Source organism: Oncorhynchus gorbuscha, linkage group LG02 (genome assembly GCF_021184085.1).
Source record: "Oncorhynchus gorbuscha isolate QuinsamMale2020 ecotype Even-year linkage group LG02, OgorEven_v1.0, whole genome shotgun sequence".
NCBI lineage: Eukaryota > Metazoa > Chordata > Actinopteri > Salmoniformes > Salmonidae > Oncorhynchus > Oncorhynchus gorbuscha.
Window position 1 is genome coordinate 93,084,389 of NC_060174.1, and position 16,331 is coordinate 93,100,719.

Genomic DNA, 16,331 nt, shown 5'->3' on the forward strand with positions numbered 1-16,331 from the left:
CAGGTATGTACATCATACACATACAGTATGTTTCATATTGAAGTATGGGATTTCATGTCTGAAAGTGTCATTCAATTCAAATTGTGACCTAGTTTCTTCACACACTAAAACTTTCACGTAAAGGAAACTATATGAATACATACAACTGACCAGGTTAGAGTGAAGATAAACGTTCAAATAAGTTTTATCTACAAAATAAGTATGGTTACTGTTAAAAAATAATTAATTTGTCCTATGTGGTCAGTGTTCTGTCATGGAAATTCAGTACTGAGAGAGACTTGGTCATTTCTTCAAACAATCATCTTTATGTAATATTGATTAATTATTGCAATAATGAAACCGTCGGCTGAGAGCCTAACTGATAAGGAATAAAGAGATATTATATAGGGCCTAAAAATGCTTAGTCAGTCATTTCTAACCTTCCCATAAGCCCCCTTGGTTGATGTCCTGGTTATCTGCATGGGATGTTGTTTTACTTCCATCCAGCTTAGTTTCCCAGATGCCAGGAAGATGAGAAAATGAGGCATTGTTCTAAACTCTTCCAGGTTATCTCTATCTCGGGTCACACACACCACATCTTGGAAAACAATATTGGCATGTCAATCACATTGTATGGGTATGAGCTGGAACGTTTGCACAGTGATTCCTTCATTCAAATGGGAAGTTAAATCAGCATTAGAATACAATAAAAGGAACACACCACATCTTGTCTATGAAGTGCCAACTTTAGGTTTTTATCAGCAAGCCATTGTCAGCTCAAGCAAAACCCATTTTCCTTGACCATACCGCCCAGACTAACTGCAGGAAGCTAGAGTGGAAACCATCTCTTCAACAGTTGCCAGCCCATGCTTCAAAAGACTCCTCTCAGTTAACTCAGAAAGAGAGTCCTAAGAACCTTACTCTATTTCATAAAACAACAATTTGGTGTATAAACATAACATAATCTATCACAGTTCATAAAAGTACTGTTCTGTTTTCTCTTTTGATAACTTGGTCATTAGGATCTGTGCGCATCACTGAAAGTTTATGGGCTCTATTCAATCCGTATCACGGAAGTTCAGCGTTACAGCGTGATTGAAATTGAAAGGCAACGTTCCTGCGTTAGTGGAGACTGTATTAACGCGGTAAACACTGCAAATGCCGGCTCAATCGGAAAATACCTTTACATTTCTATTACGCTTCAGCACTACAGGTTGAACAGAGCCCTGGATGTATGTAAGTCTCCCATTTACATCAATAAATGATTAAATCCGAGTTATGCATGTGGATCTCAAGTTAGGATTCATGTCAAGTGCTTGTTGATCAATGTCAGTTCATATGCTGTCAGTTATGAGGCAATAATTACTTAAAATGCAGGAACTGAAGGACCTGTCTGCTGTATTAAGTGCTAAGGGGTGAATCCTGACTACATATTTTCTAAGTCAAAATCATATTTGAGTGGAAATTAGGATTTGCCCCTTAGACTGTGTATAAGCAATACATACAAGTAGATGTGGTCACTAAACCATCACAAACATTTGTCTCAGATCATTTAACTGAACCTGAATCTAAATCAAAGCGTAGGTAAGGGTGGCCAGATGCCTACTTTTCTCATGCTTCAAATGACAGGAGACTACAGGTAGTGATAATTCATCAGAACACTAGAAGTCTCTATTTAGTTCATAAGAATTCTTGTTTCACTATCTGTTTCTAACCAGTAATTACAAGCCATCAACTGTGGAATGTAAGCCTGTGGAATGTAAGCCTTGATGTGATTTTATCATGTCTCATCTGCACTTGATATGGAATCTCCTCCCTCTTTGTATCTGTTGTATCTGTGTGGTATACCTGTCACAGCATTGTGCAATCTATATCTCCAAAATGGCACCCTACTCCCTATATAGTGCACTACTTCTGTTCAGAGCCTACACTATAGGGAATAGGGTGCCATTTGGGACACAAACAGAGTTGACAATGAGGTTCCTCATCTGACAGTCTTGTTGAGGTCATTGTCAGGATCGAGGCCAAATGGATAACAAGAAAAAAATGAAGGATGGCAGGTTCCTAAAGGTGCCATTTTTTTTTTTTTTACAATTGGCACTCAAGGAAACCTTCCATTGAAGCAAGGTCACTAAAGTGAGCAAATGTGTAAGTGTATACCACCTTTCAAAAGTTTGGAGTCACTTAGAAATGTCCTCGTTTTTGAAAGAAAAGCAAAAATGTTGTCCATTAAAATAACATAAAATTGATCAGAAATACAGTGTAGACATTGTTAAAGTTGTAAATGACTATTATAGCCGGAAACTGCAGATTTTTTATGGAATATCTAGGCGTACTGAGGCCCATTATCAGCAACCATCACTCCTGTGTTCCAGTGGCACGTTGTGTTAGCTAATCCAAGTTTATCATTTTAAAAGGCTAATTGATCATTAGAAAAACCTTTTTCAATTATCTTAGCACAGCTGAAAACTGTTGTTCTGATTAAAGGAGCAATAAAACTGGCCTTTAGACTAGTTGTGTATCTGGAGCATCAGCATTTGTGGGTTGGATTACAGGCTCAAAATGGCCAGAATCATGTACACCGGGGCCACCCACTCCTCTTTCTATTCTGGTTAGAGCCAGTTTGCGCTATTCTGTAAAGGGAGTAGTACACAGCGTTATACGAGATCTTCAGTTTCTTGGCAATTTCTCGCATGTAATAGCCTTAATTGCTCAGAACAAGAATAGAATGACGAGTTTCAGAAGAAAGTTCTTTGTTTCTGGCCATTTTGAGCCTGTAATCGAACCCTACGCTCCAGATACTCAACTAGCCTACAGAAGGCCAGTTTTATTGCTTCTTTATTTAGAACAACAGTTTTCAGCTGTGCTAACATAATTGCAAAAGGTTTTTCTAATGATCAATTAGCCTTTTAAAATGATAAACTTGGATTAGCTAACACAACGTGCCACTGGAACACAGGAGTGATGGTTGCTGATAATGGGCCTCCGTACGCCTACGTAGATATTCCATTTAAAAAATCTGCCGTTTCCAGCTACAATAGTCATTTACAACATTAACAATGTCTACACTGTATTTCTGATCAATTTGATGTTATTTTAATGGACGAAAAATTTGCATTTTTAAGTGACCCCAAACATTTGAACGGTAGTGTATGTTCTGGGCCTCTTCCTCAATGAAATGGCATCTAACCACATATTACATAAATACACAACTGACACGGCGTTGAAGCAACAACCTCAAAACGTGAGGTCTGGGGCGTCTCTTGTCGCCTCTTATCATTCTTGTGGTCTATAGATGGGGGAGGGAGTTGTAAGTACTTTCATCCAATAGTAGCAGGCTATGGGAACATGATTCAGTCAACTGCCAATCATCAGGCAGCAGCCCAGGTTCTGGGGTGAAGTTTCCCCTAGGTACAGAGCTAGGATCAGCTTCTCCTCCCCCAAAACTAACTTTAACCATTAGTATAACTGACCCATGATCAGCGTCTAGTGGCAACTTCCACCTACACCTCAGTGGGTCTTCTTTGGTGGCCACTGGGTGACAGTGACACAACCGTGGTAGCTGACACTGCGTGACATGGGCTTCTCGTCTGTCAGCTTGCCGCTCTCAGGACTGTAGGCCCAAACCTGGTCGGTGGCCGAGGCACAACTATCTCTCCCCCCGACGATGTAGACCTTCCCCTCACACACAGTCAGGCCACAGCTCTCCTGATAGACAGACACAGAGACATAAGGGTCAGGGGCCTTATTCATAAAGGGTCTCAGAGAAGGAGTGTTGATCTAGGATCAGGTCGCCCCTGTCCCTGTGATCTTGTTCATTATGTTCCAAAAGATAAAACTAAAAGATAAAATCCTAGATCAGCACACCTACTCTGAAAAGCCTCATGAAAACCGTCCCAGGTTTCCTTTCCTTGGATAATATGTCATTTGGAACTTCCTGACTGAATGAATTTCAACCCATACAAGCCAAACTAATGTGTGACAGGCAGCTCCAAAATCATGTGGCTTTAGAAGCTTTACAACCCACAAATTATAAATGAATGGCCTACTGCTCCTCAACTCCTGTTTCTTCTCATATGTGGCCATATCAGAAATTATAATCCCATTCGCTGTACACGGGTGTCTACACGGGTGTCTACATAGGGATTGTTTTTGTTGTGATTTCAACAATTGTGATTGTAAATCCTTATCTGGCAATTGACAAACAGGAGTTGTCAAAAGCAAAGTGATTTCCCTATTTTATGTAACCCACTGGTTACACCTACTAGTATCAAATTCACTTACCAGCTTCATTGGCAAGTCCACTACTTTGCTCCAGTTATCGGTCTTTGGTGTGTAGCTGTAAATCTGGTCCAGGAGTCCTCCCACCACATAGATGGTGTTATTGTGTGCGGTGGCATTGATGCATCTCTGAGAGAAGGGACAGGATGACACATACTGCCATTGGTCCTCTTCTGTGTTATAGCACTGAACCTGCATGGACCATAGAATTACATTTAGAACATACACTATGACCAAACGTATGTGGACACCTGCTTGTCAAACATCTCATTCCAAAATCACTGGTATTAATATGGAGTTGGTCCCCCCTTTGCTGCTATAACAGCCTCCACTCTTCTGGGAAGGCTTTCCACTAGATGTTGGAACATTGCTGCGGGGACTTACTTCAATTCAGCCACAAGGGCATTAGTAAGGTCGGGCACTGATGTTGGGCGATTAGGTCTGGCTTGCAGTCTGCATTCCAATTCATCCCAAAGGTGTCCGATGGGGTTGAGAGCAGGGCTCTGTGCAGGGCACTCAAGTTCTTCCACACCGATCTCGACAACTTCTGTATGGACCTCACTTTGTACACAGAAATGGGCCTTCCCCAAACTGTTGCCACAAAGTTGGAAGCAAAGAATAATCTGGAATGTCATTGTATGCTGTAGCGTTAAGATTTCCCTTCACTGGAGCTTAGGGGCCTAGCCCCGAACCATGAAAAACAGCCCCAGACCATTATTCCTCCGCCCCCAAACTTTACAGTTGGCACTATGCGGTTGGTGATCTTAGGCTTGTGTGCGGCTGCTTGAGCACGGAAACCCATTTCATTAAGCTCCTGACTAAAAGTTATTGTGCTGACGTTGCTTCTAGAGGCAGTTTGGGACTTGGTAGTGAGTGTTGCAACTGAGCAAGGACAGACTATTTTGACTCGCTACGCACTTCAGCACTCTGCGCTTCCGTTCTGTGAGCTTGTGTGGCCTACCACTTCGCGGCTGAGCCGTTGTTGCTCCTAGACATTTCCACTTCACAATAACAGCATTTACAGTTGACCGGAGCAGCTCTAGCAGGGCAGAAATTTGATTAACTGATATGTTGGAAAGGTGGCATCCTAGGACAGTGCCACGTTGAAAATCACTGAGCTCTTCAGAGGGGTCATTCTTCTGCCAATGTTTGTCTATGAAGATTGCATGGCTGTGAACTCGATTTTATACACCGGTCAGCATCGGGTGTGGCTGAAATAGCCGAAATCACTCATTTGAAGGGGTGTCCAAATACTTTTGTGTATATATTGTATAAAACAATCGGATCTCTATGGTATGGACAGCACAAGCAGGGTTGTTTAAGAGAAGGTTAAATATAAAATTAGGTGTGCTAGAGATATAGAGATCACATATTAGGCATTACATATTTTTTTAACGTATGCATGTGTATATAAATAGCTAATTTTATCTTTATTATGTATTTTTAGACATTTAGTATGCCTAAAGGGTTTTCTTATAATACATTACTTTTGGGGATGGTTTCCTGATATTAAGTCTAGTCTAGGAGTCAAATTAATTCTCAATTGAGAATCTCTATTGAAACTGCTTTTTAGTCCAGGACTATTCTGTGTCTGGGAAATTGGCCTAAAATGCACTGAACCTCTATGGACAGTAAAAGTAGGGTCTTGTAAGAAATGGCTTAACACTACATTTGACTAATACTACAGTATTGTGTGTGGCTTCCACATCAGCAGAACAACAGTGTCTCACTTTTTATTGATCTCTCTAAGGCTTTTGATACAGTTGATCATTCATACTAAGGCAGAGATTGTCGAGTGTAGGTCTTTCGGAGCATGCAGTTGCATGGTTTGCTAACTATCTGTCTGATAAAACTCAGTGCACTCAATTTGATGGGCTTATGTCTGTTAAATTGCCTGTCTGGAATGGTGTGCCCCAAGGCTCTGTACTTGGTCCTCTCTTATTCACTATTTATATAAATGATTTAGACAAAAATGTCCAAAATGCACAACTTCATTTTTATGCTGATGATACTGTTATTTACTGTTGTGCCTCGTCTCTTACAAAAGCTTTCCAGAACATGCAAACTCCTTTTTATACTGTTCAACATACCTTGTGTCAATTGAAGCTTATCCTCAATACTGAGAAAACTAAACTAACGGTGTTTTATAATGCAAGAAATAGACCTCTGGACCTTTCACCTATTACTACCTGTCAGAACAAGGAGATTGAGGATGTAAATATCTTGGAATTTTAATTGATGATGGCCTCTCTTTTAAATTGCATATTCAACAACTTACAAAAACATTGAAGCTGAAATTGGGATTTTATTTTAGGAATAAGGCCTGTTTTTCTTTTGAAGCCAGAAGGAGACTAGTATCAGCTACATTTATGCCTTTACTAGACTATGGGGATATTTTATATATGAATGCTTCCGCTCAGTGTTTGAGATCAATTGACACTCTTTACCATTGCACTTTAAGATTTATTTTAAACTGCAAAACCTTTAGGCACCAATGCACTTTGTATACCAGGGTTGCCTGGCCTTCTCTAGTCACTCGTAGGCTCAGTCACTGGTATACTTTTATTTACAAAGCCATTTTGGGTTTATTACCTTTTTATTTGTGCATTTTTATTGTTCAGAAATGTGGTGGGTACTCTCTTCGTTCGCTTGACTTTATCCTGCTAACTGTTCCAAATGTCCGAACTGAATTTGGTAAAAGGGCTTTTATGTACTCTGCACCATCGTCTTGGGACACCTTACAAAATACTTTTAAACTGGAAGAACTTGTCCCGATTGGTGTTTTTAAATCACTGATGGAGGATTTTGAGGCTGATTCCCTGACCTGTCAATGTTTTTAATTTGCTGTTTTATACTCTTGTGAATTCAATGGTTTTTACTAGATTACTTGTAGTTTTACATGTTGTCTGTCTGTAATTCTTTTGTAATGACTTGGTGCTGCCTATCTTGGCCAGGGCGCTCTTGAAAAAGAGATTTTAATCTCAATTAGCCCTTCCTGGTTAAATAATAGTTAAATAAATAAATAAAAACAGCAGATCCACTCGACACAAATAGTGTGTCTGTTTTGTATGCAAATACTAAATGAGGGGGTTCTTAATGGAGTATGATAGTACTGACAGTTTGGAATGCTGCTGGTTTCCTGGAATCCATTCTAAGAATCGTGTTAAGGCAAGCACTAAGGCATAAAAGAAAAGCATCTTTTGATCTTCAGAATTTGGTTATAGCCTACAGTCCAATGAGCATTACAGTATAGAGAACATCTTCAAATGGACAACAAGATATAACATGAAAGTAAGTAATGTGATTCTGAAGGTATTCTTTGGAAAAGGTCACTTCCATAACCACTTCCATGGCCAATTCCACAAAACTTTCCAAGACATTTCACAAAAGCAAAGCAAGGCTCTCTATGTCAGAATTTAAGAAACTTGGTTGACATTTAATATATCTACATAGGGAGTACTTGTCATTCCGTAATCCAGCTATTGTTTGTTTAAGCCGTTGTCTAAGTGTGGTGTGGACTACAATATTTATTTTAATTTATTTAACCTTTATTTAACTAGGCAAGTCAGTTAAGAACAAATTCTTATTTCACAATGATGGCCTACCCCGGCCAAACCCTCCCCTAACCGGACGACGCTGGGCCAATAACAACAACACGTGCTGGTAGATGATGAAATGTCAACAATATTGCTATTCTGTTCTTAAACACTAACCGTGATTTCATGATACGTGTGAAGTAAAGCAAATAGTTTTAATGTAATAGTTTACCTCAACTCTCAATACCCTTTTCACACTACCATACCACCCAAACCGTACTGTGCTGGCTCAGGTCTTTTCTTTTCACACATGGTTCCAACAACTATGGTGGATGCATAACTCAGTTCGCCTCAGTTCAGTATTCTGAAAAGGGTAATCTAACCTCGACTGTATGCCTGACCCATTTCGGGCAGAAATTTCCCATAGGTACAGATATTTTGCCCGTGCTACAGATGCCTATATCGGTCCATTAATACAGGACTAGTAAAGGCCCAGTGCACTACTTTTGTGTGGAGAAAAAAAATCTTCAAAAAAACATAAAATGCATTATTAATGTGTATTTTTTTATTCCGATTTTTCACAGGGGCAGCAGAATCCTCAGCACCCCTACTTCCTGCGGCTATGTCCAGGTATGTCATGAAATTGCACAAGTGGGGGGGTGGGCATTTCCTCTTTTGTTCTCTATTGCTCCTCTATTGTTCCTCAAGCGAGGAGGCCGATGGCATAACGGAATCCCATCAGACTAACTCCTTGAATATCCTACTCCTTGAAGTTTGCTGTGTATTTTCATGTATTTATATTTGTGATATCGCTTTTCAACATTAAAAGTTTTAAAAATTGCTGGAGGGGGTCTTTAACCATTCGTGGGGGAAATGCAAAACTGACCCATGATCAGCGTCGAGGGGCAATTTCGCTCTACACCACAGATTAAAGCTCACCTTGTTGGTATTGCAGTCATTGTTCACGGCCCCACCAATGACGTAGAGCTTGCCAGAGCAGCCCACAAGAGCCGCTGAGCTCACGGCCAGCAGTAAAGGGGCTACAGTCCGCCACTGGTTGTCGTAGACGCTGTAGCACTCCACATTGGACAAGCGCTCCAGCCCATTGAAGCCTCCCACTGCATACAGCTACAACCACAAACACACACACACAGCTTAACTCAGTACAATTCTTATTCTATCCAGTCTATGGTCAAATTGCAAACCAGCCTGCTCAGACTCTACAAATTATGGGAGATCTCCTAAGCGCTCACAACGCTGACTTTGACTTAATCACAAATGGATGTCAATTATTATGGGGAGGGAGGCAACTGGAACAAAGGCAGGCTCACCTTTCCAAGCAGAGCAGCCATCTTGTGCCTCCACCTGGCCTTGGCCAAGGAGGCGACACGAACCCAGTGGTCCACCTGGGGCATGTACTTCCACACATCCGAGCTATTCAACTGGCCTCCTGCAGGACGATACAATCAAGTCAGGGTCAATATGAAGGCTATCAAGCATCTTAGAGTAGGAGTGCTCATCTAAGATCAGGTTTGCCATTTAGATCACAATGAATAAGATTTAATGGACACTCCTACTCTGAGACTATTGATACATATTGCCCCATATTTCAGAGCTGAGACAGTGGCCATGTTTAATAACTTTCAAAAATGCCACTGCCTTGGGTTTTCTTATAGGCTGTGGACATGCCTGTCTGGGACAATAAACCTAGAGCAGAGATGCTATGGAAAAGCAATTAAAGACATCCCACATCCCACAGAAAAACATGCATTTCCCTTTGAATAAGCAGAAGCTCTGTCAGTTGACAGTACAACTGACGTAAGGTGTAAAAACAGGTTTGACAGCAATGTGCTTTGCACAATAACAAACATGGCTTGTTCACAGCTATTGCCCTGATAAAGTGGCCTGCTCGCCTCCCTACCACTGAGGAAGTACAGCTCCCGCTCAGCCCAGTCAAAACTGTTCGCTGCCCTGGCCCCCCCAATGGTGGAACAAACTCCCTCACGACGCCAGGACAGCGGAGTCAATCACCACCTTCCGGAGACACCTGAAACCCCACCTCTTTAAGGAATACCTAGGATAGGATAAGTAATCCCTCTCACCCCCCCCCCTTAAGATTTAGATGCACTATTGTAAAGTGACTGTTCCACTGGATGTCATAAGGTGAATGCACCAATTTGTAAGTCGCTCTGGATAAGAGCGTCTGCTAAATGACTTAAATGTAAATGTAAATGTAAAGTATGAATAGCTTATTATCTAGGGGACAGTTCCTAAACATCTACCATTACATAATAAAAATATTTTGGTAGCACTTTACATTACAGCATGGGATAAAGTTGTAATAACATGGTAATAGTATGTTCACAAGTAATTGTCAAAGATAAAGTACTAATATAAACCTATAGTAATATGCACCATCGTCTCATCTTGTGACGATCAACATTTCCTTATAACAGTGGCACACCTGACACGTATACTTCATTCTGCAGCTCACAACTGGCAAACTCGGACTTAGAGTATCCTGGGATGGTGGCACCGGGCACCCACTCTTTTGTGTAAGGATTGAGTTTCTCAGTGAAGGACAGTCTGGAGAAGCCGTTTCTGTCACAGCCTCCGATCACCACGATCACCTCCGCTCTCCCCATGCACCTGAGCACAGACAGACCGACAGACAGAGTGAATATATTTTAACTGAAGAACTGAGAACAAACTGGAAAACAATACAGACTCCCTGAATATGTACTAGTATTTTTACAAATGTGACTATTAGTGATATGAGTCTACAGCAGAGAGACATACCAGAACTGTATTTTCGCTCATAGAAGAATTCCCTCTTCTCTCTCCTTTACTTTCTTTTGTTTTCAGGTTAGAAAAAAGGTAGCAAAATCCTGGTCCTGAAAGAAGCTATGTTCCAGCCTAGCACTTGATTTAACCAAATATCGTATCATCAATACTTTAATTAGCTGAACTAAATGTGTCTGCATTGGGCTGGGAAAAAAGCCTCCACACCCTGTAGCTATTCAGGACCAGTGTCAGCGACCACTATAGAGCATAATTGTACATACATACATAAGGCTGGCTAATGTTTTTGACACCAATGGCTTTAGTACTTACTTTCTCGGTCTGGTCCGCACAGAGTCCACTTCCCTCCCCAGGACATGGTACATCCTGGCCTCCTGCAGCAGTGGCCGGCACTCCCTGCAGTCCTGGACCAGGTCGTCCGACTCTATCACATTAACGAAGAAAACAGGGTCCACCAGAGGCAGACGCACAAGCTCCAACAGCTCCTGGAGGGCCGCTTTCCTTTCTGCGGGCACGTGGTGCACCCATTTCAGCACTGCCTCCACCAACACCTCCTCCTTGTCCACCTGGAGTTGCTCGCTGGTCAGAAGCTCCACCACACGCTCTTTGGCTAAGCTCAGGAACTCTTCGTGCTTGTAGACCTCCACAAAGTCCCTGTACAACATAGTCTGGCACTTGTCTGCCAGAGGCGTGATGAGGTATGAGCTAGCGAAGTCCATGATGCCTAGGCAGTTGGAGTGGTCCATACGCTCCTCCAGGAACTGCACACACGCCTTGCTGAGCACGCTGACACCCAGCATGTCGGCGGCGCCGAACACGCTTCCCACGTTGGCCTCATCCAGCACCGCCTTGCCCTCATACACGAAGTTGAGCACCGTCTCCATGGTGGAGGCATCTATGCCCTGGATGCGCACCAGCTGCTGGCGGCTCTCGCGGAGCTGCCCGTTGAACATCGTGCGGAAGTAGATGCTGCCGGCGCTGAGGATGGCGCGGTGGCATGGGAACTCACTGCTGTCCACCTGCAGGACCATGTCGGTGAAGGTGCCGCTGCGGCGGTAGACGTTGAGCACCTGGAGGATCTGTTCTGAGTGGCGTGGGCCCTCGCAGAAGCTCATCTCTTTCCACTGGGGATGTTGGTCGCCCTGAGGCAGAGGTTGAGGCTCACCAGCGTTTCCAAACCCCATGGTGAGGAATGGACGAGGGAGCTGTAGGGAGGGAGAGAGAAAGAGTGAGCGAAGATGAGAGTAGAGAAGGCTTAAAATTATTGGATTAATTAATGTTTTACAGTACTAGGTCTAATCTATATATTTTTTCATTTGGTGTTAAGAGTTCGACATTGAATAAAGCTGATTTTAACATTTTAATTAAAGTGAAATCTGACTTTGATTTTATGGTGAACTATCCCTTTCATTGCATATGCTTTATAATTAAAGTCAATTGTACACAGAATAAGACCACTGTAGCATACATTTTATGGTTGCTCGTTTTGAATTGGTAGACGATTGTGCACCGATAACACAATAATAAGCCCTCTACATGCACAGGCGGCACAGCATGAAATTTGATAGCCATGCACAGCAGCTGCTCCCTGCACGATAATATCACCGCCGGGATAGCCAATCAGCCTTCCAGGCAGCATGCGCTGTTATGGTTCTGATCCACACCCTTTGTCAATCTATTCGGGAAAAAACGTGTATAGGCTATACTGCATTCACAACCTGGTCGTTGGCTTTTTTTGAATGTGGTATATAAAAAGTAAACATCTAAACGGAGTGTTTTCTTTATTTTGTACGATCGTGAAATAATAGGCAATTTACTTATTGGAACAAACGTATTATTTGAATACAAATACAATTAAACATTCACTGCATAATACGAAACTATGGTTTGTTGTTCAGATAATTAACATTTTCCATTAAAAAACAATAACATTAGCCTACAATATAACTGTTTTCCAAATAAGTGTTTATTTGGTTAAACTAGACACTCACATGCAAACTTAATTACTGAAAAAAATAGGCTAGATCTAAAATACAATAAGGTAATAAACGAAAAAATCAGACATGCACAATAGCACAACATATTATAAAATGTACCTTCAAGACTTCACTTGGCATGGATGGGAAATTAGGCTATGTTGCCTAAAACCAATAACGGTCGATCATTCAACGACAAGAGCAACTGTTCAGGTATCCTACAAAGGAAGTTACACACTAGGCTTTTTATATGATTGCCGACAGGGAAGATGCGAATACAAAAAATAAACAATAACCTGGAAGTTCACGTGAGGTATCCTGTGCAATATTAACCGTAGCCTAGCCTACCTGTCTCGACCACTGAGGTAGCGAATGAAAGAGAGGGGGAGGAGCGTAAGACAGCATCAGTTATGTCCAACAAACACAAAGGGGATAAATTATTTGCCTATGCCAGTAGGTCTACTGTGGAATTAGACGCATATTCCCCCACCCCCTTGTTACCCAGACCCAGTGCTTTTCACAGCCTACACAAAGCAGATGATTTCAGGTTTGTCTGAAAGGGGCCATCAGAGGTAGGCCTATTCCTGTTTTTTGGTTGCAAATCACATTTCCCTATGATATAATAACATATTATATGATATTCTATTTCATTCTATTATATTACATTCTTCTAAGACCTGAGTAGGGCTCCATGGAGGTGTTTTATTGATGTGTGCCTCTCATCTGATCCTGTGCCCCTATAGGCATACAAAATAATAATAGTAATTGTATTTAATTTATATAGCGCTTCTCATTACAAAAATAATGTCAAACTGCATGAAAGCAAAAAATACAAAAAACAAATATACATTGATGGTCAGCTTCCAATGATGGAAAGGGAGTTGGAAAGGGAGTTGCAGTTTGGGTTGGAAAGAGTTTTAAATTATTTTAAAATAGAGTTTACGTGTTATTTAAAACTAAAAGCACATTATTATCACTCGATTTTTTGGCAAAAAATAAATAAAAAATAAAACATTTACATAAGTATCCAGACTCTTTGCTGTGAGACTCAAAATTGAGCTCAGGTGCATCCTGTTTCCATTGATCATCCTTCAGATTTTTCCACAACTTGATTGGAGTCCACCTGTGGTAAATTCAATTGATTTGACATGATTTGGAAAGGCACACACCTGTCTATATAAGGTCCCACAGTTGACAGTGGATGTCAGAACAAAAACCAATCAATGAGGTCGAAGGAATTGTCCGTAGATCTCCAAGACAAGATTGTGTCAAGGCACAGATCAGGGGAAGGGTACCAAAAACATTCTGCAGCATTGAAGGACCCCAAGAACACAGTGGCCTCCATCATTCATAAATGATCAAAGTTAGGAACCACCAAGACTCTTCCTAGAGCTGGCCGCCTGGCCAAACTGAGCAATCGGAGCCTTGGTCAGGGAGGTGACCAAAACCCCAATGGACACTCTGACAGAGCTCTAGGGTTCCTCTGTGGAGATGGGAGAACCATCCAGAAGGACAACCATCTCTGCAGCACTCCACCAATCAGGTCTTTATGGTAGTGACCAGCCAGAAGCCACTCCTCAGTAAAAGGCACATGACAGCCCGCTTGGAATTTGCCAAAAGGTACCTAAGGACTCTCAGACCATGGGAAACAAGATTCTCTGGTCTGATAAAACCAAGATTGAACTCTTTGGTCTGAATGCCAAGCATCACATTTGGAGGAAACCTGGCACCATCCCTACGGTAAAAGCATGGTGGTGGGGGCATCATGCTGTGGGGATGTTTTTCAGTGGCCGGGACTGGGAGACTAGTCAGGAACAAGGCAAAGATGTACGGAGCAGAGTACAGAGAGCTTTAGAATAAGGTTATAACGTAACAAAAGTGGAAAAAGTGTGTACTTTCTGAATGCACTGTTTTTCCTTTTGTTCATGTGGGAAAGGGCAGTTGGGAGTGCAATTGAGATTGTGTAATTTGTGGACACAAAGGGTATAATGTATTAGAGATCTTACCCGAGGGAGAGCAAATTATGAAGGGTATATTGTGGTTGAATCTGTAGCTGACTGGCTGTGTTTGTTTACATATTTCCTTGCCTGTTGTTTGGCTGTTTATTAAAGCCACAATCTGTAATTAGTTTTTCAGCCAAATGGGAGCTCCACCACTTTAACTTTTGCTTCAAAGCTAACTTGTGCTTTAGAAATGTATGAAGCTATGAATGCAAGGACTGATAATCCATGACATCAATATGATGTTTTTTAACATTCTGAAGATAACATTGTTGTGTAGGCTGACCTCATTTTGATTGTGATGGGGTAAGAGTTGTACTAAGTTTATGAGGCATTTCTAAGGTTAAAAAAGGTTAAAAGTCTTCAAGAATCAATGGATACGAATCAATCATTCAATTGACCATTGAGAAGCATGAACTATTTCAGATTCCAGAGCAGTCATTTTCAAAGTGAAGAATTTGCAATCAATTTATGTGCAATCAATTATTTTTGGCACTAGGGGGAGACATAGACCTTGATAGATAACATATACCTGACAAAGGGCTGGTATAAAAACTATAAACCTGACAAAAAGCTGTTTGACTGAAACCAACAGTGTGCAGCTGCAGCCCGCAATTCGGGGAGTTCCTGAATGTGGGCATTCCTGCACCCTTCTTAAACACTCCCCTCAAGCATCTCATTGGTTCCTGCATGAACGCCGTCCCCTCGAGCACGATATCTTCTTGCTTGTGTAACACATTTTAATGTGGGACAAAAGGGAAATAAAAGTCTTATCAGAGTTTTTTTCGCCCCCGCCTGCTGTGTACTGTAGTCATCTTGGCTATAACTAGCCAGTGGTAGTCCTTGGCTCCTGCCTGCTGAACACCTGCCCTCACCATCGTTAACTGAACTGCGGTATCGCCCCCGCCTCCTGTGTACCTGAGAAAACCGTGCCGACAGGCAGGTCCCAAGGACAACTGTCTACCGGAAGCCCCGCCTCTGTCTAGCACAGCAAGCTTGATGCTGGGGCGACACCCTGTGCTAACTAGTTAGTTTGCTAGAAGCAAGCTAGCACACGGTGTCACCCCCTGCCTGCTGTGTACTGGAGAAAACCGTGCCTGACAGGTGGCTGTGAAGTACACTGTCTACCGGTGTCGGCCCCGCCTACCGCTAGCTGGTCTGATACACAGCATGAGAGACACCATGTGCTAGCTAGCCTGCTGTGTACCGGAGTCCTCCTTAGGACTAGCTAGCTAGGCTAGCACACAGTATCCTTTGCTCCCACCTGCCAATCACCCGACCTTGCTATCATTAACAGAACTGCGGGAGAACAGTGCCCAACAGGCTGGGACAAAGGACACTCTACTGGTGTGTACTAGCTATAGCTAGTTACTGTTGACGCCCCCTCCTCTTCTTCCGTTGGGTTTATCTGAGGTTGCCATCCAACATTATGGTGCATTACCTGCATCTACAGTACTGGAGCGTCCCTGCTTCCCGTTTATGTACTGGAGATATAGCCTAAAAATGGACCAAAAGAAGTATAAAGAGGGGTTGATGCAAATGCAGGAATGCCCACATGCAGGAACCCTCTGAATTGAAGGCTGCAGGTGCACCCTTCTCACTCAAACAGGTGTACTCACAAGGTAATATACCTATCCAGAAAGGCTCACCCTTTCACATTTAGTGGAGCTAATTCAAAGACGGAGTTAAGTTAATGACAGATATTGATGAAACTTTGTAACATGTAAACTATGGATAGAACTGAATAGTCCATTGTT

At 42.1% G+C, this 16,331-nt stretch overlaps 1 protein-coding gene across 1 annotated transcript; it reads right to left on the bottom strand.

The window, feature by feature from the left end:
* Positions 1-3,025: 3,025 nt before the first annotated feature.
* On the bottom strand, positions 3,026-12,923 carry klhl35 (kelch-like family member 35). The gene is made up of 7 exons (XM_046298003.1): positions 12,695-12,923; positions 10,911-11,803; positions 10,261-10,445; positions 9,128-9,246; positions 8,736-8,924; positions 4,264-4,452; positions 3,026-3,687 (listed from the first exon to the last, which is right to left on the bottom strand). Exons 1-7 carry the CDS (start codon positions 12,713-12,715, stop codon positions 3,490-3,492), a joined length of 1,794 nt encoding a protein of 597 aa, XP_046153959.1. The 5' UTR covers positions 12,716-12,923; the 3' UTR covers positions 3,026-3,489.
* Positions 12,924-16,331: the final 3,408 nt, after the last annotated feature.

Excerpts from the sequence above, each read along its gene's own strand:
- klhl35 (XM_046298003.1), bottom strand. The coding sequence starts at position 12,715 with ATGCCAAGTGAAGTCTTGAAG. Across the intron at positions 10,446-10,910 it reads GTGCGGACCAGACCGAGAAA|GTGCATGGGGAGAGCGGAGG; the intron begins GTAAGTACTAAA and ends GTCTGTGCTCAG. Across the intron at positions 8,925-9,127 it reads TGGCTGCTCTGCTTGGAAAG|CTGTATGCAGTGGGAGGCTT; the intron begins GTGAGCCTGCCT and ends TTGTGGTTGTAG.